The 26,879-nt window shown below is 43.8% G+C and overlaps 7 protein-coding genes across 13 annotated transcripts; 2 read left to right on the forward strand and 5 right to left on the reverse strand.

Annotated features, from left to right (window-relative positions):
• Positions 1 to 464: 464 nt before the first annotated feature.
• On the reverse strand, positions 465 to 11,070 carry LOC6617975 (septin-2). Of its 3 annotated transcripts, XM_032725453.1 has the most exons (6): positions 11,006 to 11,042; positions 10,838 to 10,946; positions 9,955 to 10,283; positions 2,096 to 2,555; positions 1,282 to 1,684; positions 465 to 1,196 (listed from the first exon to the last, which is right to left on the reverse strand). In XM_032725453.1, the coding sequence occupies exons 3-6, from the start codon at positions 10,112 to 10,114 to the stop codon at positions 936 to 938; spliced, it is 1,284 nt and encodes a 427-aa protein (XP_032581344.1). In that variant the 5' UTR covers positions 10,115 to 10,283; positions 10,838 to 10,946; positions 11,006 to 11,042; the 3' UTR covers positions 465 to 935. The 3 variants fall into 3 exon arrangements, with proteins under 3 accessions (XP_032581344.1, XP_032581345.1, XP_032581346.1); XM_032725454.1 differs by lacking the exon at positions 10,838 to 10,946 and having other exon boundaries at positions 11,006 to 11,070; XM_032725455.1 differs by lacking the exons at positions 9,955 to 10,283; positions 10,838 to 10,946; positions 11,006 to 11,042 and adding an exon at positions 2,917 to 3,258.
• A 966-nt stretch (positions 11,071 to 12,036) lies between these two features.
• Positions 12,037 to 26,839, forward strand: LOC6617981 (carboxypeptidase D). Of its 5 annotated transcripts, none has more exons than XM_032725817.1 (10): positions 12,037 to 12,120; positions 12,400 to 12,516; positions 23,490 to 23,771; positions 23,911 to 24,243; positions 24,305 to 24,492; positions 24,963 to 25,004; positions 25,097 to 25,392; positions 25,468 to 25,644; positions 25,713 to 25,805; positions 26,471 to 26,839. In XM_032725817.1, the coding sequence occupies exons 3-10, from the start codon at positions 23,524 to 23,526 to the stop codon at positions 26,675 to 26,677; spliced, it is 1,584 nt and encodes a 527-aa protein (XP_032581708.1). In that variant the 5' UTR covers positions 12,037 to 12,120; positions 12,400 to 12,516; positions 23,490 to 23,523; the 3' UTR covers positions 26,678 to 26,839. The 5 variants fall into 5 exon arrangements, with proteins under 5 accessions (XP_032581708.1, XP_032581709.1, XP_032581711.1 ...); XM_032725818.1 differs by having other exon boundaries at positions 24,975 to 25,004; XM_032725820.1 differs by having other exon boundaries at positions 25,931 to 26,564.
• On the reverse strand, positions 14,897 to 16,486 carry LOC6617976 (serine protease SP24D). The gene is made up of 2 exons (XM_002042248.2): positions 15,671 to 16,486; positions 14,897 to 15,615 (listed from the first exon to the last, which is right to left on the reverse strand). Exons 1-2 carry the CDS (start codon positions 15,895 to 15,897, stop codon positions 15,087 to 15,089), a joined length of 756 nt encoding a protein of 251 aa, XP_002042284.1. The 5' UTR covers positions 15,898 to 16,486; the 3' UTR covers positions 14,897 to 15,086.
• On the reverse strand, positions 16,590 to 17,749 carry LOC6617977 (chymotrypsin-1). The gene is made up of 2 exons (XM_002042249.2): positions 17,464 to 17,749; positions 16,590 to 17,196 (listed from the first exon to the last, which is right to left on the reverse strand). Exons 1-2 carry the CDS (start codon positions 17,682 to 17,684, stop codon positions 16,668 to 16,670), a joined length of 750 nt encoding a protein of 249 aa, XP_002042285.1. The 5' UTR covers positions 17,685 to 17,749; the 3' UTR covers positions 16,590 to 16,667.
• Positions 18,552 to 19,552, reverse strand: LOC6617978 (chymotrypsin-1). The gene is made up of 2 exons (XM_002042250.2): positions 19,299 to 19,552; positions 18,552 to 19,188 (listed from the first exon to the last, which is right to left on the reverse strand). The coding sequence occupies exons 1-2, from the start codon at positions 19,529 to 19,531 to the stop codon at positions 18,636 to 18,638; spliced, it is 786 nt and encodes a 261-aa protein (XP_002042286.1). The 5' UTR covers positions 19,532 to 19,552; the 3' UTR covers positions 18,552 to 18,635.
• On the forward strand, positions 19,723 to 20,959 carry LOC6617979 (serine protease SP24D). Its single transcript, XM_002042251.2, has 2 exons — positions 19,723 to 19,980; positions 20,241 to 20,959. The coding sequence occupies exons 1-2, from the start codon at positions 19,757 to 19,759 to the stop codon at positions 20,779 to 20,781; spliced, it is 765 nt and encodes a 254-aa protein (XP_002042287.1). The 5' UTR covers positions 19,723 to 19,756; the 3' UTR covers positions 20,782 to 20,959.
• LOC6617980 (serine protease SP24D) lies at positions 21,605 to 22,714 on the reverse strand. The gene is made up of 2 exons (XM_032725823.1): positions 22,462 to 22,714; positions 21,605 to 22,175 (listed from the first exon to the last, which is right to left on the reverse strand). The coding sequence occupies exons 1-2, from the start codon at positions 22,683 to 22,685 to the stop codon at positions 21,644 to 21,646; spliced, it is 756 nt and encodes a 251-aa protein (XP_032581714.1). The 5' UTR covers positions 22,686 to 22,714; the 3' UTR covers positions 21,605 to 21,643.
• Positions 26,840 to 26,879: the final 40 nt, after the last annotated feature.

Genomic DNA, 26,879 nt, shown 5'->3' on the forward strand with positions numbered 1-26,879 from the left:
ATGCACCACTTAAATTGTTTTTATCTTTATTTGAAATCGATTTTTAGCAATCGCTATGTTTATATATAATTTTTCGACTATAATTTCATTTAATAATTATGGTTGTTGCGTGAAGGCTTAATCGATATAATTTAAAATAAATTCATTAACAATTCGTTTCAACAAAATAGGTTTTGTTCATAGATACATATATCTGATAATACGTAATTAGCATAAATAATTGGAACTTGCTGAAAGTCGATTCATGGAAATTCAGTGCCAAAACCTCCAGCGGTTTGTCCTATATCATCCGATCTGATATATTCTTACAATATAAATGGTATAAGTTCTTTACACATAATTAAAGCAAACTTGCTTATAACTCGCCTCTTCTCAAGTTTTGCTCTTTGAAACCAAAACAAAAGGAAATCAAATATATCAAAATTATTCTCGTACAATAAATTAAAACATTATTGGGATCTGTCTATGTCTTTCTGTTTATCGTTATCGGTACTTCTATGTGCCTCTGTGGTTTCTTGATCTTTTCCATTAACAATTTACTTGCGTTAAGTTTTTGAAACTCCCTAAACTTTGGTATAATATCGTAATCGTGTTGATCAATATCTAATGTCTCAAGATAGACGTGTTCTATTAAATCGTTAGTTCTTAACGAAATCGTTACTTTAGCTACAAAATTGAAAAAGGCTGTGTGATGTCTGAAGTTTTTGGTTCGTCGGATTCTTTGTGCTTTTGGGGGAGTCGTTGTCTTAATAATTTTTCTTTTTGTTTGGATTTAAATGGGTGTTTTTGTTTTTAAAAAGTCTGTGCTAGCTTATAAACAAAGTCGATTTGGTTGCAGCTGCTCCAGGATTTCTCTGGGTCACCATATAAGTCCTATATAGTAGGTAGATGCATATATGGCGGTGCAAAATTGAACACGTTCCCATTTCCGTTCCCTAGACGTCGATCACGCTGTCATTCTTCTTCATCTCCATGAGATGGGTCTGCTTGAGCTTCTCCTGCATCTGGGTGAGCATGTCCTGCATCCTCCGTATCTCCTCGTCCTTCTGCAGGAGCAGCCTGTCTGTTTCCGAAATGGCCGCGTCGAATCCGTTGGTCGAGCTAATCGAGTCCCGCTTCAACTTGCCGCGCTCACGCAGCGCGTGCTGCGAAATCTGCGAGATGCACTGCGCCCGGAAGTTCTCGTAGTGCACGTCCTGAAACATTTCAAGAGTATATGTATTAGTAATGCCCAAAGATAAGGCGGAATTTCTTTCGCTGTGAAACAATAGTATCACCCACCTGCGTGGTGTCCTTGAGGTCCTGCATGTGCGTGGATATCAAGAAGGTGCGCAGCTTGATGAAGTCGCTGTGCTCCGGATCCTCCACGTTCACCACGCCCCACGGATACTGACGCCCCCGGACCTTCTTGCCGGCCACCTCCAGAATGGTGTTGCTGCCGACGACGGCGAACGGAATGGAGGCCTTTAGCTCGCGGTCCTGCTGCTTGAAGTCGTCGTCCTCGTCGGAGTCGCACTCTGGGAACTGATACAGCTGGATGTGGTTGTCCTCCAGGTCCTGCAGGATGCGCTCCTTCAGCTTGCGCACCTCCTGCTTGTTGAGGCAGTCGGCCTTGCCGATCACCAGCACGATGTTCACCTTGCGGTGCAGCCGCCGGATCAAGTCGAGGTCCATCTGTCGCAGGCTGAAAAAATGATTGAAGTATACATCACTGCATTCCATATTCCTAATATCCAAAATATCTAAAATACGTAATCACTTATAACTAACACAAGAGCGCAACAAAAAAAAAATTCAGATAAAACAAATTTGTCATATAACATTCCACGATAATCAAGAGTCGTAAATAATATACGTAATATAATATTTGTTACGCATGAAAAATTGCTCAAAGTGGATTTCGGTTTATCGTGGCATTTAGTATAAAAAAAATAAATAAAAAATTAAACAACATGCTACTGAAATGCTTATATAGGGCCTCCATATATAATAATATTCTAGTCTAAAATAAATATGTAAGCATTCGAGCCTGATGTAATCCATGTTTTAAATTATTTAACATAACTTAAAAGTGATTTATTATTTAGGATCCTACCTGTGGCCCCATGGCGGCACAAAGTAGAGGCAGCAGTGCACCCGATTGTCTTGGATGTTGCGGCGATTCAGGCCGCTCTCGTCGGTGAAGTACTGGCGGAACTGCTCGTCGATGTACTGGGTGCAGACGCGCCAGCTGTCCTCGCAGTTGATGGCATCCCCGAATCCCGGGGTGTCCACCACCGTCAGCCGGAGCCGGACGCCCCGCTCCTCGATGTCCATCGTCTTCTTCTCCACCTTCGTCGTCTTCTCGATGCGCTCCTCCACATTGGGCATCTGCCGATTCTTGTAGAGATCGCCCAGGAAGAGGCTGTTGATCAGCGTGGACTTGCCCAGTCCGGACTCGCCGACCACCATGAGGGTGAACTCGAAGCCCCTCTTCACCGACTTCCGGTGCACTTGCTCTGGAAGCGTGGCAAAGCCTATGTAATCACGATCCTTGTCGAACGAGGGCGTTTTAGCTGTAAAAAAAATATGAGTTGAGGAGTTTGATATAGTAAAAGATTTCAAGGATTAAAATACTATAATTAAATGAATTGAAAAAAACGGATAATATATCAGATGCATCTTTAAATCAAACGAAGTGCTCCTTCCCCGATTTATTCTTCGAGTGTTTAATTGAGGAATGAGAACTCAAAACGGGCTAATCGACTGAAGGACCTTGCACTTTGGTCTTGAATCTCGGCTCTTGAGCGACTTCATCGTCGTCTCATTAGGCAAATGAAATGCTGGAAATGACTGTCGAGTGAAGGGGTGACAACTTTTGTGATGCGGTGGGAGAAAGCCCATGCATTCCATCTGTGCCCCTTGGATGCTCCTTACACATGTTCTTGCTGCTGGTGTGTGTCCTGGTCCTTTGGTCCTCGTAACTCCCTCCGCCTCCTGCCGCCCGTGCCGCCCTTTCCCGCCGACTTTCGTGTGTATACGGAACGCCTACTTAAAGCGTAATTGGCCCAAAAGCCTTCGCCACTTTTTCTGCCTTCCGGGTTTTCACTTTATGTTCCTGCTTATCAGCAAATTTGCCGCATAGTTGGATTTGTTTATTATTTTTGGTTTGATATTCGATCGTAGTGAGAGTCAGTAGTTGTTTGTTGTTTGGTCGTTGAAAAAATAAATCCCCGAGTTTGATGAACACTTTATTGTATTGTGGTGGAGCTGCAACTGGCGAGCGAACTGCCCTAAAACCGTCCAAATGTAATGGTCTCTCGTACACTCTCTCACTCTCTCTCTTGCTCGCTCTCCTTAGCGCCCTTCTGCCACACGCCCTCAACCTCCGCCCACTATCCTGTTCCAAGGATGTTACGTTAAGTGGCAACACCGAAATGCAACTTTCACCCGTACTATCACCCCCATCTAGTCGCGTTCTCTCCGCGCGTGCGCTCAAGGACCTGGCTAAAACTAACGGAAGCCCGGAAAAAAGTGGGCCAGATGTTACGGTGCCTTTTGGTCGAAAAAGAAGGAATAACGGTCGCTCAGCGGGGCTGCCAGATAGTGGCGAAATATTGTTTTTCCTATGAAATTCAAAAACTTTTGCCTAGCTCACACAAATAAATTATATAAAAAGAGAACTTAATGTATATAAAGACCTTTTAAATTAAAATATATGTTAATGTGACACATATTAATTTGAAAATTCTTGTCGAATTCCTTTTTTTAATTGCAATTCCACAGTCACAATTTCCTCTTCGCGCAGCTCAGGTTTCTTGCATTTGTTTACAAACCGTTTTGTATTCGCACCCCGTGACAGTCTGGGTTCGTCCCCTTCCACGCTTCCTGCGATATGGTAGCACTGGTTGAGGGGCCCACCCCCGCGGATCGGTAAAGCACTCATCCCCTGATTTCCCAAGTTACCGTGTTCCTGAGTTCCTAAGGGTGTCACTCAGCGGGGAGACAGTCAGTGCATTGTTCCCGCTCACGTTTCGCATTAAATCGAGTTTGAAAAGCGCTCAGCTGGCAAGGCCAAGGGATATGGAATAAGGACTCCTCTGCAGGGTGACACAGTACAAACCCTCATCCTGAAGAGCTCAATCCTTAAATGGCAATGGTCAAAGGCAATGTGGATTCAGTTTTCAGTTCTGTCAACAAAGATTAACTAACTAAAGAGACTATAGTTGTTGCCATTAAGAAAGTATCTTATAATCTAATATAATATCTTGTTGATGAAAAATTAAAAAAAAAAAAAAAATTAATTGAAATTCAGAAAATATATGGTATATATTTGCTTAATTTATGTGCATAAGTATTTCAAAACATAGATGTAATGCACCCTCGGCACGCTACCAAATCGGGGTATATCAGTTGGAAAAGACCTTTTTTTAACCCACCCCACAAAAATCATCGCATGATCATCGCTGTATGTCTCGAAATATTTTGTGTAAACTTTGTTCAATTGTTGCGAATCGCGTGCAAACATTGGACGGACTAAGATATTTGTTTGGGTCTTAGGGCCCAGATACAGTTATCTCCCCAGATATCTTTATATCTTTTGCATATCTCCATCTGTCGGATAAATGTGCGAAAGCGTACCGAGACCGCAAGGAAGGCTAATGAGCTCAATGACTTGGCCCGGCTGAAAGATTGGCTTGTGTAAACAACAAGGGGCTGGGCAAGGGGGATTCTAAAGGGTGAGAGAAGCAAAATGCACTGAGCGAAATGCTTGAATTTAATTGAATCCCAAATATAGGCAACAAATGGTTGGCACTTGAGTTTTATTAGAATGTTTGGCAAAATGTTTGATGTAAAAAAAAATTTAATAATATATAGTATAGATAATATAGAGTAACAATAGTATTTACACATGTGAAAGTGACCCATGTCTAAAATGCAAGCCAAAGTGAGGAAAAGTAGAGTTCTTTCAACTTTTGTCTCTTCTCCTTCACCTGCTTTATCTTTTCCATCATCAGTCGAGATGTGAAAACGCCCACAGACAGCACCCACTACACGTATGTGTAAAACCCCCACCCCCCACCTTTCTCCATTGCCCATTTTCCTTCATCCATTTTCCAGACCCACCCACACACTCGTCTTCCGACAAAATCTGAGCTCTCAATTCCGTAAATCTGATAGCTGCCCCCTCTGTCCAATATTTCTTACTGTGCCCGAAGATCCCGATCCCGATCCCGATCCCTATCGCCGCCGCTTATTGTCGTTTGTTTATCCCAAAGAGCTTTTCTGTGGGCGTTGCAGTTTTCATCTTTCCCCGCCCACTTTCCCCCCGCGTTCAGCCCCACTTCGATGTGGTTCATTGACTAGACTTGTCGCTGTCATTATTGCTGGGTCGTCTGTCGCTAAAAGTTCTACACTAAAAAAAAAAAATAAAAAAAAAAAAATAAAAACAAAGACATCTCTGCAGAGTTCCCTTCCATTCCGTTGTTAACCCGAGAGTGAGTTGCAATGCCCCTGGGAATTATTCGATAGGTTGTTGGGTGTCAAACACTTGAGCAATTCAACGTTTGATCGCAATCGGCTGGCAAATGGCCTGGGAAATGATTTTCCCTATTTTCCACTCGATACACACACGATCTCGATCGGCATTATGACAGACCATTTAACACTTGGCGACACATCAATTTCAATCTCGGTCGCTCATTCATTCTACACCCCCCTCTCCATCAGTCTCGATTTCATTTCAATTAAGTTCAATTCGAGTTATGCTGCAAAATGCAGCTCATTTTTTGTAGGTTCTTAAGTGTGCTTTTATACCCTATACCAAAAAGGATTATGCACTTTTTAGGGGGGTTCTCAACTCAAATTGTTACAATTAAAAAGATGTACAAATAATGTATATATACGGATATATATCACTACAATATAATATAGACTGGAATTTATAATAGAGTATTGGCGATTTCGGTGCGCCCAGTAGTGCTGCAATCTTGTTATATTTTCTTGGAGCCCTACGCATCTTGTTCCTCCTCTTTCTGGAGTTCGAGTGGCTCGTTGAACGCACGAGTGCCCAGACGGAGAAATGGGAATCTGGAGGCGGGGACTTGGGGGACCTGGGGAACTTCGGGGTCTTTGGGGGCTTGGAGTGACTCTCGCTCGATGCAGCCATCGAACGTGCATCGGCATTGGGTTTCTTCGCCGCTCACTTTTCAGCCATTTCCACAGACCAGAATCACAGGCATTTGGTTGGGCAAACAAAGGCAAGCGGACAGGAGCCATAGTGGAAGTGGTTCCAATATGAGCAATATCTCACCTAATCAAAGATATCTTACACTTTCGTTAAGATATTTAAAAAGCAAGGGAATACATACTTTCAGCCCATTATAGAGCTTGTAATGTATATAATGGATATTCTTGCTCAACCTATCAACTCCCAGTTTCGACTTGGCCAGGCTCCACTGTACGTCTGTCCACACATCCAAGGGCATTCGTTGGTGCCGTGTTGCACTGTTCCATAAATAGCTGCATCTCTGCTCTTGACACGCTGAAAACTTTTGAAAACAATTGACGGCATTTGAAGTAGTTGGCCAGGTTTGCCGCCTCCCATTCCCCAACCACTTCCCCACCCCAGGCAGCTTTTCACCGGGAATCTTCAAGGGAATTTCTCGCATCCAGAGAAGCATTTTCCATTCGTTACGATTTCGAACTTCTTCGGATTCCACACACAGAAAATTGTTTATCTTCGAATCCGATCCGAAATGCACAAAATAGCCCTACAAATTCTTATCTTTACTTGGGTCAATGAGAATCAATAGGGAATCAAAAGTATTAACAATTCAGATTTCAACATATCCATCTGTTTTTGATCGCTTAATCGATCAGATTTCAAAAATCTGTAAATTTAGCTTCCGACAGCTTGCATTTGATTAGGCAGACTAAACAAGATGTTTTAAATAACTATGTATATCTGTGTATATGTATCTGAAGAGCTATTACTTCAACCGCAATTGTTGTTAGTGGAACATCGATGTCAGTCTTTGATGTCAAACTTTGATCTCTGAAATGGATCTGTCCCGCCTTTGACATCCCACCACTTCTATGCTGATATGTAGGTCCAATTCCGCCCAAATGCACCCTGTCTTGATTTACGCATTCTATTAATAATACATGCATAGCCGAAAACATCAGAATATGTGCCATTGCAGCACTTAACCCCTTTTCGGAGAATGGGGAATTTGACAGCTTTATGCACTGATTTCCCTAATTGCCATGAAAATTCCACTCCCACTGTGCACTGCGTACAGTAGAGGGCAGAAAAGTAGAGTCGCAATTGCTGAGAAGTAAGTAGTACTTACAAATTTCAGTGCATATGAATAATAATTCAAAATATCCATATATAATATATATTAATTTTAATTCGTAGACAGCTACATTTATTCATTCGTGGTGCTTCTTTCTTGACCGCTGCTGTACAACTGCACAAACGCCCCCGCATCAAGCGAACAATGAGTGAGAAAACATATAGTAGAACATATAGCAAACATCGGGCAAAGGGAACGACAACCACAATTGCGGTAGATATGTATGTACATAGATGTTTATTCATTTGCCATAACAATGAAGTTGGCTCCTAATGAGTTTTTAAACGCTAGGCTGCGGCATTTTTAATTGGAACCAACAAACGAAAGCCTTCCATAACAAAAATTGGAACTGCAACTTGGAAAACTTGGAATGCGAAAGGAAGGCAGCATGGAAATAGCAAATGGAAATGGAAATGGATGACTAAACTTAGACAATCGATGAGCGTGATTTTTCCCAATGCAACTAATTGAACGCCATTTGGGGAGAGTTGCTGCTAGTAAGTACAGTGAACACAAGTTGAACGACTTAGGCTGAACGAGTGTGTATAAAAAAAAAAACATTTTCACATTACACTTGAATAATTGATTGAGCAGTGTTTGATTGTATCCACTGTACATATAAAAAAATGCCCATAGAAATGTATTCTCCAACTGGCTCAATTATAATTCGCTAGCTAACACTGCAAAATCAACTAAAACAAAACACTAGTTGGGGTGAGCTCAGTGCAATATTTATAAATAATGTGTTTATATGTGTTTATCTTATCACGTCTGATTCTGGGTCTATGACTGTATGTAAACATGTATTTGCCAATGACTATGCTAGCTGTATGAAGTGAGAAAACCTATTGCTCAACAAATTGTGAATCGATTAATAATGCTCATAACAATATCGCACTCCATATGATCAGGCTGGGAATAAAAAGGAGGATGATGAATATATTCCAAATGAATTCAAAAGCTATTAACAAATCGTACTGAGTCATAAATGCCTAAAAACATAACTGATTAATAATGGTGATTAAATTCATAGAAGAAATATCTGAGATGAAAGTATAGTAGGTATGATATCATCTTGGGATCAGTGTAATCTTTTACTTTAAGGCGTTACTGTGTTCTTTAATTTTTAATAAAAAATATGACCATTAAGAAGTTATTGAGATAGACATTAAATATAATTAAAAAAACCCATAACTGACATCGTTTTCTTGCCGTGTAGCTAAGTAAACATAGATTCCAATGGGTCGTTCGGCCAAGTTAGGAGGGCCGTAGTCCGATATCGGCGACACAAATGCTCATCGGCCGCTAACGACGACATGTCAACCAGGAGAACCGTTAGCTGCGGTCACGTTGCCCACCGAAGTAACCAAGTTACCAAGTTAAGGCCAATGCCAAGACCCAAGGCCCAGACCGATCTGCAATTGGGATTGTGCTGGGTGGTTTTGGGTGCGGCTTGCTGCACAACACACCACACAAGCTGCGAAGTAGGAACAAAATAGAAAACATGAGGCAACAAAAAAAATAATAAAAACAAAGTCTACGCCTACCAAAAACGGCAGTCGCAACCAACAAGCCACTCAGTCCAAACTCCCCAGTCGAAAAGCCAAGAAAAAGTTGATAAAAAAAAAAATTCAAGGCGAAAGCGAAGCCAAAACAAAGTGAAGTTGGCAAAAAAGGAAAGGAAGCCGCCGCCGTCGACTTTCCTCCAAAACCGAAACCAAAAACATCGGAAAATATAAGCAGTATGTACATACATACATATATATGTACATATGTATGTACATACATATTTCTTGTCGGCGGAAAAGCAGCGGAGTGGGCCACGTAATGGGGTAGCCTATCGAGATCCCATATTCCAGATCCCAGTTACCAGATACCGAATGCCAAATACCAGATAACATCGATCCAGCCAAAGGCAATTGGCCCGTGGAAAATAGGGAACCCAAATGCACTGCAAGCCAAGGTGTTTAGTTGTGCCTTAATATTAATATTATAATATTGCTAACATTCTTTAAACTAATATGTCATTCGGTTAACTGGGCCTATAGCTAATCAAACGTTTATCTTTAAAGGTCGTTTTCGGTATCAACTTGGTATGATAACTTGAGCCATGGTATGTGGGCTTCATTTAGGTATGCATCATAGATATGAGTTACTAAGAAATGAATTAATAATAATCAATAATAATCAAATATTTAAAATAATCAATAATTAATAATTCCTTATAAAAGCTGCACCGAGCAAAGCTGTTGATCTGTTTTATCTAGCGTTGATTGATGATTTCAAAAATCTCACAAACTAATGTATCATTTCATCACATGCATATTTCCAGGAATTGAAATATATGAATGATATGCGCACCAAAAATAAAACTTTTGAAGTAGAAATACAGTTTTGAATATTGTCTTTTTTCATGTCACATTATGAGAATACCAGAGCTTTCCAGGAATTTGTTTTACGCATTAAAAGTAAGTAGTGCCAATACCAATAGAATGCAGTACAATATCACGGTTAACCCCTTTGTAAATTGCTTCATGAACCCCTTGATGTTTTCATCAGGTTTTTGTTTTTTTTTAACAATTTGCTTGCACCCTGAAAAATGGCATTTACTTACGTTTGGGGTAAATGGGTGGTCGGCATTTAACCGCCTCAATGCCACTGCTGCTGTTGCCGTTCATGGTGCTTATAACGCTGGCCACGCCCCCCGCCGCTGTAGCGCCCATCGAGGGCGGCTGGCTGAGGGGGAGTGGCGGGGGCGGCGGCTGGTGCTTCATGGACGCCGAGGGGGGCACATTGCCGCCGCCGATGAGGCGACGCTGCGGTAGAAACGCCGTTTTGCTGCCTGTGTTGCAAGTTGCAGGTTGCACAATCCGGTGTTGTTTTATGTTTTTGTTGATACTGCTGCACGTTGCCAGCTGCTAGTGCTGCCACATTAAATTGGCACTAAAGTTAATATAAAATGGGCAACTAAATTATTACAAATGTAAGTACTGAAAATCTACATTTAGTTTTATTATTTTTATTATTACTTAATTGGGAAGCTAATCAATCACTTTAATTACTGTTTCATATTTTTGTTTATTTTGTTCTATATATTTTGGAACATCACATTTCATTTACGTGCAAGTTTGTTGTTTACTAAGGGTTAAGCTTAACAGTAACTTACGCACACACATGCTTATCTAGTGCTTATCTCACTCGATGAGGTGAGAGCGGGAGGGAGGGAGGTAGGCAGGCAGGCAGGGTGGGCAGTGCGAAAGAGAGCTACTAACTGCAATATTGACTTTTTAGGGTTTCTGCACACACATATGCATAATATCAAATGCATTTGCGATTGAAAACTGCATTGTCAATGGGTGGAAAACTAACGGTGCAGCTGCTTCACCTTGACCTACACGACCACAAATAACAGTGGGATGCACAATACACACCCACACACACACTGCTAAATTACCGCTCTCACACACACGAAAAATAATAAAAAAAGGCTCACGCACTTTGTTATTAACTATTTCCGTTGTTTTGGTTTCCTCTTTGTTTTTGTTTTTGACAAAACTGTATGAAATTTCACTGAAAAAAAATTGTCGCGAGAAATATTCCAAATTGCTAAGGGATATTATTTACAATAACAAATATTGTTTTCCGAGCCGAGTTTTGAAACTCACACTTTCCGCGCGCTTCTACTGATGCTTCTTCATCGCCGTCGCGTCGAGATCTGATTGCAATTTAGCTCTGCTCTGCTTTTCCATTTCCAAAAACATTCGAACCGAAAATACCAGCAAAAATACCGAACAAATAATACTGCTGGAAGATAGGGTCTTACTTTGCGCCATTTCACTTGAACAACTTAATTCAAATTAAAGTCTATGAAAGTACATTTGAACAAGAATAAAAATTGTTAAAAATAACAATGGTATTTAATATAAGTAATAATATGAGTGCCATTATTTCAAAAACGTTTGAAACATTTTTTATGATTTTTTCCCTGAAATGTCCTTAAAGAAATTTGCATTTTTATTGTTTAGAATTCACGTATAAATAACGAAAAAATAAATAAATAAAGAACTTCACCATGTTCGATATTCCACCATTCCTTCATCGACGTTAATTTGATGCTCATTTAATGGATATCAATTGGTAAAGCTCTTCAAATCTAGAAGGATAATAATTGACAACTGTATGAAAAGCTCTAGTGAATTATACAAAGTAAAAAGAGAAACAAACAAAAACAGACCAAATTATCGTAATTGTATTAATGTTGTTTTTTAAACAAATTGTATTGTAGACCGAATAGAAACTAGGAAAAACAGAGATTTTGTTTCTAAGCAATGTGAGCAGTTTAAAATATACCTTAAAAATACTGAATACGCAACCACAGCACTCCAATTGTGCACACTGACACAAGCTGGCGGTTGTAAAATTGCAGCGGGTGCTCAAAATTTGCAGACTGCCAAAAGCAAAATGTCTTGAAAACCAAAAGTTGAAAAGGCTTTTCACAAAATTTGATTTTAAAAATACAAAAACGAAGGAAAAAAATTACAAGAAATTAATTTTAAACAGTAAAATAAATTATTTGTTGTTTGAAGGAAAACTTTCGTGACTGAAGCCCTTTTCCAGCCCGATTGGAGGTCGCAGCATTGGCGGCTGGATTTCTGATTTCTGGCCTCCGTAGCCACGAACAACGCGCCACAAACTCAGTCGAACTTAAACGGCGCTGGCAATCGGACGCGTTTTGAAAACTCGCTCTCTCTGCGATTTCATTCTGGTTTTTTTGGAAAGTGTAAGCTCGATGAGATGAAGAGAAGAATCCATTGAAACGCGTAAATCTTCCTTTGATTTGTCAAACACTCGCGACATTTTTGTTTCAACAATTTTTCAGTGCTAATTTCTTTAATCGCGTAGGCGCAAAGAGAAACTACCCAAAAAAAAAAAGACGGAATTTGTTTTGCTTTCTGTTTGTTTGCATTTTTTTTATGTGCTCGAAATTGAAGCCCGGCAAAGGCAGCCGCCTGGAACAATGAAAGTTGATTGAATATTTTATGCAAATTTCCCATTGCAGAAAAAAAGGTGCGAAGAACAACGAGAACAACAACATCAACGGCAGCTGCAAGAATAATAATAGAAATTGCTGTCGAGCAGAAAACTGGAAATCCAAAAGGCAGCAGCAAGAAATCAGGTGAATACCGAATACCGAATACCGTCTGTTTTCTCGTGGGAAAGTTTAAGATCAAGGCCAGGCCTTGCGAGGATTGGGCGGACATGGGCTGGTCGTGTGTAAAGTGGGTGGTGCAGGCGCGGCCTTGCGGCCGCCACTGCCAAGGTGAAGGTCACATTGCAGGCGAATGTCGGCGGGCCTGCACCAGCATTGTTGTTATATAAACACCCCCCACTCCACAGCGCCACAATCCAGCAGCCAAATGGCTCACTAACCCACTGCGCATGTCGCCTCCTTCGAAGGCCATCGCATGACCTCAGGCCCCGCCACGCCCACTGGCCTCCCCGCCTCCTTTTCTCAGCACAGCAGGGGGCATGATGATGGGGATACTCTCACAATGTTCTCAATTCATCATACACAAAGCATCAAAATGTCTTACTGATAAACGCTGAAATTCCATTTCCACGCAAAGTGATAAGGATTTTACATTTGTGAATCATTTATATCCTATATGCTAATAAGAAATTTAGTTGTCCGCCTTAGTCCTCGAAGCAAGATTTATTTGAAATAACAATTTCTATTAGAGTGGAATAATGTAACAAATGTATATTTCATAACATTCAAATTGTTCTAACCATCTGCAATTTAAATTGGACTGTCACTATTTACTTGACCGTAGGTGTGTGCTCCCCCTTTTGGCAGGCTTTTAGCATTGAACTTGACAGTGGTGGTGCGCGCCTTTAACCAGTGGCTGCCCACTTTTAAGCTAACAAGGTTAGTGGGTTAACTGGCCTGCTCCACTGCCCCCTCCCCTCCCCCCACCTTGCTCACCACTCGCAACTCTTGAATCCCCAGTCTTCTGTCTGCTGTCTTCTTCTGTCTGCTGTCTGCTGTCTTTAGTTTTCAGTCTTCGGACTGCAAAGAGTCATGAGTGTGTTTCTCCACGCCCGGATTCGGGCAAACCCGTTACCATTAACCCGCCGATCGGCTTTGCCATCGCTGTGACCATTAAAAGCCACTTACACTGACTTTCCATGCTAATCAAAATTGAAGCCCAAAATAAGAAGAAATTTGTTTGCCGCCGCGACATGTCTCGACTTTTGAATGTTTCTCTCGCGTCTCCAGTGGATTTCCAACTGGCCAGTGCAAGTGGGCAATGCGGAGTGGATGGCTTCTTGGAACTGGCACCAAAGTGGAGCGGGTGAAATTGAGCCACTACGGCGGTGGGGAGATGATAAACTCGGCGATTTCTTATCAGGTTTGAACCACACTGAGACAAATCCACACAATGGTAGATACTTTTTAACTTTGCGATTATAAATTAAGTTTAGTAACCAAAAAGGTCTATGTTATTATGCAATATATCATGAGCAATCATATGTTAAGCAGATACATATAGTCAGCGCCTAGAAATCCAATAATATTCCAAAGAAATGCAATTGCAGCTTATTATTTAAGTGCAATTGTCTAAATTGTTATAACCACGAGTGAGCATTGAATATTCAGGTATTTGGGAGTCAATCCCCCGAATCCCCGCCAAGATCGTGGATCATGGAGTTCTTCAACTCCAAAAGGTTCGATGACTTTGTCCGTGAATTGCATTTCGAGCGTCGCATTGACTGACAGATTGATGGACTGATTGATGGACAGCCGGGTGGACAAACTGAACAAATCGTGCCAGGTTTACCTGGGGCATTACTTTGGGATGGGACCGAAACCCATGGAGGCACGCCACGATCCCCAGCGATCCGATAATTGCGCCCCGAAAAGAGAGCGAAGGAAAACAAAGAGGCGGTGGAAAACTGAAGCTGTGGAAACTGTGGAAAAGTAAATAAAAAGTGCGAGACCAGTTAAATGAAAAGCAAAACAAAGTCTTTAAACGCCGAGTGCCTGGTAAAAAAAAGAAGTCAGCAAAGCTGAAAACTGAAAACCGAAAAAAAGCGGAAAATTACCGAGCAATAATAGAAAGAGTTGGGCGAGTTTCGGAGCTGATTTTCATTTTCACTTTCACTGGCCGGCGGGGAAATGCGGGGAAAAGCGGGTAAAAGTTGCGCTCTAATAAATTGCCAAGCGGCCAAAATGGGAAGCCACCAAGTCACCCATCTCCCAATCCATCAAGTGGGTTCTAAAAAGCGGTCACAATCCGTTTGCCCGCAAATGAGTCATGTAGAGATAACCCAAAAAAAAAAAAAAAATAAATAAATAAAAAAAATAATAAAAAAAATAAGGGGGGACTCCTCATTAGATCAACTAACTCCCATATGGATTTAAATAGCACGAAAATGATACAAACGCATCATAGTATAGATATTTACAAATGGGGTCACGAACTTAACTAATATATAAAAATATAAAAGGAAAAACCGTTGTTATTTTATAGTTAAATTAAGAATTATTATCAATAATAGACTTTAAAATTTCTTTGCTGTGCTGATAATATTATATATTTATTAAGTGCATTATACAACATAGCAATCTGCTACGTTGCTCAAATTAATGTGAAAGAATATGTCTAAGATATATAGAAAACCGCTTTTCCATGGGAATTTTCCGTGATATCTTTGCGTGATTTCCGGACCTCGTTTTTTTTTTTATACACTGGCCTTCTCGGCGATCCAATTCCTCAGTTTGGAGACCCTTTCGTAGCCATCGGGCGCAGATCGTCCGCAGGCACCGATGACGAAACTGGCGACGCCGACCAATTTGCCCTGGTAGGTGGCCGGACCACCGGAATCGCCGTAGCAGGCACCCTTATCCTTGGGATGCAGCAGGCACATCGTTGTCTCCGGCAGCTGGCGCAAGTACGACTTCTGGCAAGTTTCCCGGGACAAAGCCTTCACCTGGACGTACAGCAGGGAGTTGGAGAGCGGTCCGCGCTGGGAGATGGCGCCCCAGCCGGAGATGTCCACGTTGGCATCGTTGGGCGGATCTTCGGTGGCCAGTTTGATGGCGGCTATGTTGGAGTTGAAGGTCAGCGAGTTGCGCAGTCGCAGCACAGCGACATCGTGGCCATTGCCCTGGTAACTGGGATGCACGGTGACGGTGGCCACGGGAACGCGAACTCCGACGCTGGAAAGGAGCAGGCTGCCCGCCTGAATCTCCAGCTGGTTAGCTGGAGCTCTAAGGGCAAACACTCTAATTGAGAAGCGCGATTTTCTGAGCATTCAATACCTACACATTGTTGCCTTGCTTAACGCAATGGGCGGCGGTGACAACGTAGTCCTTTGAGATTATGGAGCCACCACAAGTGTGGCTTCCACGTCGACGAAGTGAGATCTGGTGGGGAAACTGACCCTCCCTCGCCCTGGTGCCGCCCACAATGCGCGGTTCCACCACGGTGTCGTTTTGTGCCAGGACTCCGGCTGCACAAAGGACGAGTAGAGAAGTCCAGAATGGTAACATGACTGATTGGGCTTAGCTAACTGAAAAGCAGTGCTCACTGCAAGATTCACTGGGTGTATATATATGTATGTATATAGTACTCAAATCTAAGACCCTCATCATCATTAGTTCCTTAAAACGTCAAAGTCAATGTCGCTATCGAGCTGCAGCCTAATTTAGTTTAGTTAACCCATTTCATTGGCAAATGAAGCCCCTCTAATTACAAGGGGTGTGCAAGGCACGGTGGGAAGAGTCTGGAGGCCAAAGTTGGGCGAAAAGGGTTAAGGAACCACAAAAATGCTTATGCGAAACTTGCTGAATGTTTCCTATTGCATAATTATTGAATATTAGCATATAGCATAAGCTATTCCAATTATGTTACCATGGTATTTAAGTGCAGAAGTAAGAAAAGTCAGGCTGGGATTTTGGAACATTCAATAGACCAAGGAAAGATAGTTTAGTGAGCAGATTTCAGCGAATATAAATTAGTTTTGGATTTCCTTATATAATTAACTGAAGGCCCAAATTACGTAAAGCTTGCCTAAATTAACCCTAAAAGCGGAAAACTTTATCGATGACACGAATTCTGGGCTATAAAAGCCATGCCATTGAGCTCATAAATAACTAAGTATGCTTAGTTAGCGATTATTACGTTAACCACAAGTCCAGTGGCAATCGCCGATCCTTATCCTTATCAAAATCAAACTATTGAGTCATTTTGCCCGCTTTGAGCTTGGGTAAAAGTTTCTATTTTGAACTAGCTATGTGAAGGAAAAACGGGATGGTATGATCTAGGCGATCTGCTCCTGGATCCAATCCGCGTAGCTGGAGAGTCGCACAAAGACATCCGGATAGCGGGAGCCGCAGGCGCCCACCACAAAGTTGGTCAGTCCGATCAACTTGTCGCCGTAGACGGCACCACCGCCGCCGTCTCCGTGGCAGGTGCCCTCCTTAAGCTCGTGGGCGAGGCAGAAGCTCTGCTCGCCGTGAGCGCTGTACGCATCCAGGCAGGTCGCCTCCGGGGCCACTTTGAGCGATATCTCACGGATCTTGTAGGAGTTGGTGCCGTCAGTGGTGCGTCCCCAGCCGGTCACGCTCACCTCCGATCCCTCGGCTGGCAGAGCCTCTCCGCTGGCGACCACCGGGATGGCAGTGATCCGATCGGTGTAGGTCAGCTCAGAGCTCAGCGTGATCACGGCCAGGTTGTTGTTCAGGTTATAGTAGTCCGGGTGCACTGCCACCGATTCCACGCTGACAATCTTGCCACCGGCATACTGGTTGGTACTGCCCACGCGGCAGGAGAGGCGACTGGGATCGATTCTGTTTGGGATTTGGTGGGAATAATAATAGATTACTTTATCAAGACTTTTGTATTGAATTCCATAATGGTTTAAGCAAAAAGGGAATACAAATTCCCAAGCAAATTGTATTTTACTTATATATGGGATTCATTAAATCAGCCCACACTCTGCGAATATATTCTTTATGGTTGTACAAACCAAACCACATTTCAGACCACTTCATATTAAAAATATGAATCAATAAGTCTAAAAATTAAAAAATTAGTAGATTGTTATTGGTACTCACAGCTTTCCATCGCGATGCACGCAATGGGCGGTGGTCAGGATCTTGGTCTGGGAGAGAATGCTAGCGCCGCACACATGGGCATTGTCCACCCGCAAGGAGGCGGCGTAGGTGATGGCTGTGGCGTCTGCGTCATCCCCGCCCATGATGCGTCCCTGGGCGTGGCACATGCCCACCACCGTCAATCCGATCAGACCCAAAATCACAAGTCTCGGCTGCATCATTATATTCGTGTATTCTTTGGTTTTTTTGGTGGTTCTACTGCCCACGGCGGTTGGAATGGAAATGCGCAATGCCAGCGACGAGAATATAAGAGACTAGCTCCATATAACCACCACCTCCTCCACCTTCTCCCTCCCCACGCTCTCCACCACTTCCTTGACCAAGCCTTATCTTCGGCTTGGGCATCAGACAAAATCTAATCTTATCACCGCCATTGCCAACTTTATGCCGCTATAGACTATTGTTACTTGTTATTTCACCGATTAATTGGCACATAAATAGAAAATTGCACAAGGCGGTGGAAGGGAAGTCGAAATAAACCAAACGACCAAGTGGTGTCCAGTGACAGTCCAACACCATCCATAGTAGATAATGATGAGTAACACCTGACTCAGGTGAGCTATATCACAATGATCTAAGATCAGGCGTGGAAAAAAACTTGGGATTTTGCCGTATTTAGTAGGAATAACCCTTGATTGATATCTTTAGCTTGGCGATAACAAATCTGGATTATAAAGATTTAGCCTAGTCATCGGAGATTAACCCAGGTTTATTACGGGCTTTTCCTTCGATCTTTATCTAAATGTATTGTTAAATAGCCATGCTCCGTAATATATATGACTCCATAAACTATAATGACCAATTGTTGTGGCCATTTACTTGGTAGTTTTGTTAGATAATCCTTGACGACATCCCATAAACTAGAAACAAGTTTCAAGGCTTCTTGGTAACTAAAGAACTGAAGAACCTTTGAACGGCGCCAATTGAATGTTATTCTATCGATTGGAGCTTTATGACCAGCACTAAATTCCATATAGTTAGCAACCATATAAAGTTAAAAACACAATTTCTTTTTTTTTTGTTTTTTGTAGAGGGTGTAACACACTTTATGCACATGAAAAAAATATATATAAAAAAATAAAGGTTAGTCCTTGGGTGGCGAACCAAAAGGTTTACTGGGTGTTGGCCTCGATCCAGGTTAGGTAGAAGGAGACACGGGTGGCCACATCGGGATACTTGCTGCCGCAGGGTCCGAAGTTGAAGCTGGTCAAACCGCGCAGCACCTTCTCGTCATCGATGACGGGCGCTCCGACATCCCCACGACAGATGCCCTCGCCCTCGGCTCTGGAGAGGCACACGACGGATTCGTAGCCGTATCCGGCTTCCCATTCGCACAGCGATCGGCTCAGCGTATTGTAGTTGGCCTTCTGCTGCTTGTAGGATGCAGTACCATCCGAAAGTTCACCCCATCCGGCCACATAGACCGGAGTTCCGTTGGGCAGCTCAGCGTCTACATCTTCCGTCTGCTCCTCAGTTTTGGGGGGCAGTGCGATGGCTGCGACGCGATCGCTGAAGACCAGGGTCTCGGCCAGCTCCAGAATGGCGATATTGTGCATGAAGTTTCCGTACCATGGGTGGATGAGCACGCTCTTCACATTCACGATGCTGCCGCCGGCGTACTGGTTAATGGTGCCCACGCGGACGGCCAAGGTGCTGGCATCCACTCTGGGGAATCAGAACGAACTGGGATTAGAACTGGTGGATGAATATATTCATACAGTTCTCATAGTGAAATGCTTAGGAAATCCAAGATATATTATGTAGTTAGAACTCACGGGGTGATGGTCACGCTGGACACACAGTGGGCGGCGGTCAGGACGTGGGTCTGCGAGATGATAACGCCGGAGCAGACGTGGGCCTTGTTGTATCGCACGGATGCAGACCATGGGTACTCACCCTGGGCGACGTCCTCGCCGCCGAGAATGCGACCTTGTGGCGAGGCCTCCGCGAAGAGGATCAGGCCAAAGATTAGCAGGCCGAGGCCCAGAGTAATGCGTGGATCAGCCATGGCGATGGATTGGCAACTGAATGTGTCCATCACCCAACGATCGGTGGTCAGCGCCACTCAGCGATCTAATCGATGGCCATTGCATGGCGATAAGGAGAGCGACTTGAATTTATGGGGGTAACAAACGTGTGGCGATTAGATTGCCTAACCCATGGTCGTAAACGGGGTGTTCTATAAAGGCCCGCCGGCCGGCAGGAGCACCTTTCAGTTGAGATCCAACAAGTCATGAGTCCGGTTCAGTCATATCCACACAGTCGACTACTCCTCCTCCTGGTCATCGTGACCTTGGGCGTGGTCCGATCCAGTCGACTGCCGGCGGAGGTGGGCTCCCAGCCACACAGCATCTCCCTGCGGCGGAATGGCGCCCATGTGTGCGGAGGAGCTCTGATCCGCGAAAAGTGGGTCCTCACCGCGGCACATTGCGTCAGCTTGGGCGGTGGACAGCAGAGGTAGATGGTTTTTACACAGAGAGAAAAAGTTTATATAAACTTAAAACATAATTCGATTTTTGCGTAGATTTTTAGATGCTAATTGTTTCCTTTTCAAGACATTACTAATTTATTATAAATATTTTCAAAATTTGAAAGCAACTTAACTTAGCTTTTAATTCCGATTAAGTAATTGAAAAGGACTGCCAAGTTGATATAATTTTTTCACTGTGTAGGATAACCCTGTGAAACAGAATACATTTCCCAATCCATCCATTTAGCTACCCAGCTCCTTCCTACAATGTGCGAGCGGGCAGCATTCAGCGCCTGGCCGGTGGTCAACTGGTGCCGCTGTCCAAGATCATAATCCACACGAACTACTCCAGTTCGGATGCACTTGGCTCTAATGACTTGGCCTTGCTGGAGCTGCAATCGCCGGTGGTCCAGAATGCGAATACGAGACCGATTGATTTGGCCACCGAGCGACCGGCGGCGGGCTCCCAGGTCACCTTCTCCGGCTGGGGATCCAGCCAGTTGGACGGATCTCTCAGCCATGGCCTCCAGGTGGCCACCAGGCAGAGTCTGAGTGCGTCCGATTGCCAGAAGGAGCTGTTCCTGCAGCAGGAGGATCTGCTCTGTTTGTCCCCGGTGGCCGAGGATTTCGCCGGACTCTGTTCTGGCGATGCCGGAGCTCCGGCGTCTTACAACAACCAATTGGTGGGCATTGCCGCCTTCTTCGTGAGCGGATGTGGTTCCGATCAGCCCGATGGCTACGTGGATGTGACCCAGCATCTGGAGTGGATTAACGAAAACGCTGTTTAAATAAAACCGAGTCGTTTATAGGGATATGTTGTATGAGAATATTGCATTTTAACAATTACTTTCATGAGCCACTTAAAATAGTAGTTGTTGTTTCATACTAAGTAAAGGGGAAACATCGTATAAATTATTCTAAATATCAGTTGTGTAACTCTTTAAATACAAATACAACTGAGGCAGATTTTATAGATACTATTTCACCTAAAGTGGTTCAGGTAGAGTAGGGTTTTCCGGTTTTGATTTACACTCAACAATCTTTTCTATTACAAAACTTTTACTTCGAGTGCGTTTAAGATAAAGAAGGTTTTGTTTTCTCCGATAGGAAGTAATCCATCAATCAATGTCACAAATTTTAAGTGCTATCAGCATTCCAGCTTATTTTGGTATATATGTATCTACATTTGATTCAGCAATCATTGAATCCACTTATTAATCTATGACTTAACCATTAACGTTTTAAAAGATTTCTAATAAAGCTCCTATAAGTATGCTACATAATTCGAATTTCAACATAATAATGGCTATATTTTTGGTCTATCGATATTTGTTTAATTTTCACTTCATTAGATTAAGCTATAGTGTTTGGTAATTCTTAAGAATATTTCTTCACCCTGTGATGTTAAGATACAATATTATTTTAACCTAATTTGTATATAAAACCAATTAAAAAGCCACCAAAAGATTAAACATGATTTACAAAAATGAAAAAATAACTCTATGTTTTATTTAGTTAATATACGTGTTGTAAACATGATATCACAATATTAATAAACTATTTTTAAACAATAATGTTAAGTTAAAATTCCCTCTTATAAAAAAAAAAACGTAAGCTTTTAATAATGCTTTTGCTATCGACATTGGTTTATTACATTTGCTGCTGGATCCAATCGTAGTTGGCCGCAATGCTAATGAATCGCTCGGGCAGCATTCCGCCGCACTCGCCGAGGATCTGGGCACCCAGACCCACCAGCTGGCCCTGGTAGACGGCCGGGCCTCCAATGTCTCCACTGCAGATTCCCTGCCGACGTCCATGACCCAGGCACAGCACTTGGTCGTCATTAACCAGCAGCTCATCCCGTCTGGCCATGGAGCATTCGCGTGGTGCCATCACCTCGGCGGCTCCAATTTGCAGGGTGCGGTGCATGTTCACCTCGGACTCGGTGGTGCGGCCCCAGCCGGAAACCTCCACCTGGGCGCCCATGGGCGGAACGTCCTGGGACAGTGGAATGGCACTGATTATCTCGCTGAAAGTAATCTCCTCCTGCAAACGCAGCAGGGCGATTCCGGTCTTCAGGCTGCTGTAGTTCGGGTTGATGGTGATCTCCTCCACGCGAATCTGCTTGCCATTGTAGAGATCCACCGATCCCACGTGCACTGCGAACAGGACAGCAGGCCATCTGAAATAGGGGAAATTTAAGTCGATAGTTCGCTAGTATGTTTAGGGAGAAACTTTAGAAGGACTCAATGTAGCTTAATTTAAATACCTTTCGCTTTTGAACAATTATATCCTATATATATATAAATATTTGGAATGTTCATTTATCGTTGTCTTTTCATAAGAAATAGTTTTGGACGCGAAAGCTCCTTGATCTTAGTCGCATAAATACTTTGATGATACATATCTCCTGCAAGTTTCGCTTCAACTATGAAAAGTTAATCCAGATTTCCATTACGGTCACTTACGGGTTATCCTTGCCATCGGAGCAGACGCAGGTGAGGGCAGTGAGGGCGTAACGCTGGCCAATGATCACGGCGCCGCAGTTGTAGCTTCCGCCGATGGAGAGTGCCGCCTGGTAGGGCAGCTGGCCGAGAACGGCGTCTTCTCCGCCGGCGATCCTGCCCTGCGGCTGGGCCTCCAGAACTCCGGCGGCCACAAGGATTAGTCCGATGGTGAGGGTCAGCTTCATGGCACTTCGCTTGCTTGACTTTTGATGGGCTCGCAGCGATGGCGTGAGTTCTTATAGGGCTCGCCACCCGTACAGGGGGTATGGCATGGGTATGGGTATCTTATCTGTCAGCCGGAGAGATAGCCGGATAGATAGAGCCATCCGGTGACAGCGACTCCTTCTGATTAGACAAGCCCTCGCCTTGTGGGAGCTATCGGGATCGAGCCGCGTATCAATGGTATCTCCGGGGATCAGTTTCTGGGAACGCGATAGGGATGGGATGGCAAAAGTATAAGTCTATCATATACTATTATTGGGACTATTATTGTCGCAATTTAAAAACATAATAATTTTTTAAAATGAAATTAAAGTTATGGTATAATGACTGGCTGATTTCTACGATTATTACCATCATATTTACTTGGATATTTTTGGGATCCAGTAAATTAAGATGTTGTATGACGATTATGTGGGCATTTCCTTGGCCATGTATCAACGAACTCCGCTGGGGTGATGGTTGCTGTCAGCTGCCGGAGTGGAGGGGGTAATAGTCCAGGGCGAACACGTTTGAGGCGAGGCATGCCACACAGAAACGACGACCGGGGCCAACGATCGCAAATCTCGATTCGCACGTAGCAAAGCTCATCTCATCCCATACCATACCATACCATACCATACCATACCATACCACACCATCTCATCTTATCCCATCCCATGGCGATCCGATTCGATTTGGCCAGCCGCACAACCAGTTGGCTCTCGTTTCGAACCGCATTTCGCACCGCCAGAGACAAGCCCCCATTATATGGTCGGTCCGACCGCCAGTTTTGACCATTCGCAGACTCACCGCCGACCGACCATGATCTTGCGAACGCCACTCGTTGCCGGCCACCACCTGCAGCTGCTCCTGCTGCCCTCCGTCCTGCTCCTCCTGCTCCATCTCCTTCTCTGCGATGCGAAGACGGTCAATCCCGATGACTCCATGCAGATGCAGCACCACCAGATGAACGCGGAGCCGGGACTGCCGGAGCCCAGGGCCTACATGCCGGATGCCCAGCACCTGGACTTTGTCTACCACGATCACGAGGAGCTCACAAGGTTTCTCAGGTGAGTCCTTTATTCCGAGATCCTTTGCGGAGCTTCTTCATTTGTTTATATAATTTAAAATTGATTAAGAACTCCTGTTATACTAACTAAACAAGATATACTGCTAACTATTTTGGTTACTCACGCAATTTTTAAATAGAGCCACCAGTGCGAGGTACCCCAATCTCACCGCCTTGTACTCCATCGGAAAGTCCATCCAGGGACGTGATCTTTGGGTGATGGTGGTCAGCTCGTCGCCATATGAGCACATGGTGGGCAAGCCGGATGTGAAGTACGTGGGCAATATCCACGGAAACGAGCCCGTCGGCCGGGAGATGCTGCTCCACCTCATCCAGTACTTCGTGACTAGCTATAATTCGGATCAGTACGTCAAATGGCTGCTGGACAACACACGGATTCACATCCTGCCCACAATGAATCCGGATGGTTATGCGGTTTCCAAAGAGGGCACATGCGATGGTGGCCAAGGAAGGTGGGTTTCTCTTGGAGATTTCCTAGATTGTACCTATCTATCCTATTTATCTACTTCATAGATATAATGCTCGTGGATTCGATCTGAATCGCAACTTCCCCGACTATTTCAAGCAGAACAACAAGCGGGGTCAGCCGGAAACGGATTCTGTGAAGGATTGGATATCCAAGATTCAGTTCGTGCTCAGTGGAAGCCTGCATGGTGGTGCCCTGGTGGCCAGTTATCCGTACGACAATACGCCGAACTCCAGTAAGTAGTCTCAGTAGTTTGTAGTATGTCCACATCCTGCTACTCCAAATGTCCTTGTAGAAAGAGATCCTAAGTTATTCCCATCTACAGATCATAAAGTTATGTCTGTCTGCTTATTTGGTTACCCATGTTTCTCAGCTGATATGAAAATATGGAATGGGGTGGGTCACAACCGAAACTTTGTTAGGAAGCACATTACTCGGTTTCTAGATAGTTCCAGATGGGTGTTATCAACAGAGCCTTTCAAAGTCTAAAGATAGCCGAATGTTTGTGGACTATGCATTATCAAGAGATCTTAGTGAATGAGCTGTTATGATTTAATGAATGAGCTATTATCGTTTGAAAACTTGATTCCGATCTGCAAGGACATCCTTAGCTTCGTTCTGCGAGGTCTTATCCTTGCGGCTGCACTTTGGACTCCCAGTCGAGTTCCGATTGATAAAGCTGATTCTGTACTCTCCCACCAATATGGCTGCTCAAAGGGATCTGCCGTTCGTCCGCCCTGTGCGCGAGTGAGTCCGCGACTTTAGATCCCGAACGATCCATCTAATCGTGTTTGCTTCTCTTTCCGTTCCGTTCCGCCAAACATGTCCTTTGGGCGCAGTGTTCCAGACCTACTCGGCGGCGCCATCGCTGACGCCCGACGACGATGTGTTCAAGCACCTGTCCCTGGTCTATGCCCGCAACCATGCTAAGATGTCCAGGGGCGTCGCCTGCAAGTCGGCGACACCGGCCTTCGAGAACGGCATCACCAACGGAGCCGCCTGGTATCCACTGACCGGCGGGATGCAGGACTACAACTACGTGTGGTACGGCTGCATGGAGATTACGCTGGAGATATCCTGCTGCAAGTTCCCGCCAGCCTACGAGCTCAAGAAGTACTGGGAGGACAATCAGCTGGTGAGTAAATGATTATTTGAAATATACCATACCATGGTTTACTTATTCCATGATCTCTTTATTTCCTTCATGAAGTCCCTCATCAAATTCCTGGCCGAGGCGCACCGCGGAGTTCAAGGATTCGTGTTCGATCCGGCGGGCATGCCCATTGAGCGAGCCTCCATCAAGATCAAGGGACGCGATGTGGGTTTCCAGACCACCAAGTACGGCGAGTTCTGGCGCATACTTCTGCCGGGCTACTACAAAGTGGAGGTGAGTATTCCTGGCCAGGACCACCATATGTATGTATGTATAACTTAACTATGCCAATTATATTGAAGGTCTTTGCCGAGGGCTTCGCTCCTCGCGAGGTGGAGTTCGTGATCGTGGAGCAGCATCCCACGCTGCTCAATGTGACGCTGCAGCCCTCAAAGGTAGGTAACCCAAGCAACCCTCGGTGAAGTGGGGTCACCACTTGCACTATGCTCTTAAAATCCAAGGTGATGGCTAACCCTTTTGTGTGCTTTGAATCCCCTTAATATCCGCTAACGATAATCAGTATCTGTTGGCTTCGGGCACATCGACCACCACAAAATCCTCAACTGTGAATCGTCGCGTCAATGGAAAGCTGCAGCTGCCAACAGAATAATGGCGATCCGATTTCTTTGAGTGTGTAAATAATAGCTAAATTGGTTTAGACCTACGCAACTAACCCACTAAAACTCCATTGAACATCTCACTTAAAGCTCAAGTAATCTGTTTTGGTTTTTGTTTATGAAACAATTTAACTTTCCAAATTAATATATTTTAAAGATCTAACACTTTTAGTTTGAAAAATCTATAAAAATTAAATTGCGTAAAATATAAATTAAATTACATTTTTGTTATTACATTTCGTTTATCAAAAACTTATTTCTCAGTTTCTTTTTGGTTTAACAAATCTTAGACAAAAGTTGACAAATAATACCCTTAAATACACTGACCTTTGCTGGCAAAGGGTCTATTATTAAATATAATGGTTGCTTGTAATAATAATGTAGAAAGGGAACCAAATCGTAATCTCTGTGCACCTACGTATAACATCTTGTTGACTTCACAGCGCTTGGAGGGCATTGGACCCATGGGTCCCGGCGGAGTGCCAGTGGGTGGCGGAGTGGGTCCCGGTGGATTGTACCGCCCGATTCCGGCGCCCCAGCATTACCGCCCACTTGTACCGCCGTACGCGGGCGCCGCCTCCAGCGACAGTGGCATATTCTCGACCATCAGCAATGGCTTGAACAGCCTGTACTCGAATATATTCGGCTGAGGAGCGGCGATTTCGAGGATATTCATTAAGGATTTTTTTATTTTATTTTAAGCATGCCTAGAACTTAAGTTGAAACCTTCGTCGTACTATTTATTGTGAACAGGAATAGATGGGATGGAGAGATCCGAATAAAGCGTTCAACCCGTGCAATCTATTCTATAAGATAATGGTGTTCTTTTCACTGGATGGAACTTAACCTGGG

Source organism: Drosophila sechellia, chromosome X, assembly GCF_004382195.2.
Source record: "Drosophila sechellia strain sech25 chromosome X, ASM438219v1, whole genome shotgun sequence".
In the NCBI taxonomy this organism is placed as follows: domain Eukaryota; kingdom Metazoa; phylum Arthropoda; class Insecta; order Diptera; family Drosophilidae; genus Drosophila; species Drosophila sechellia.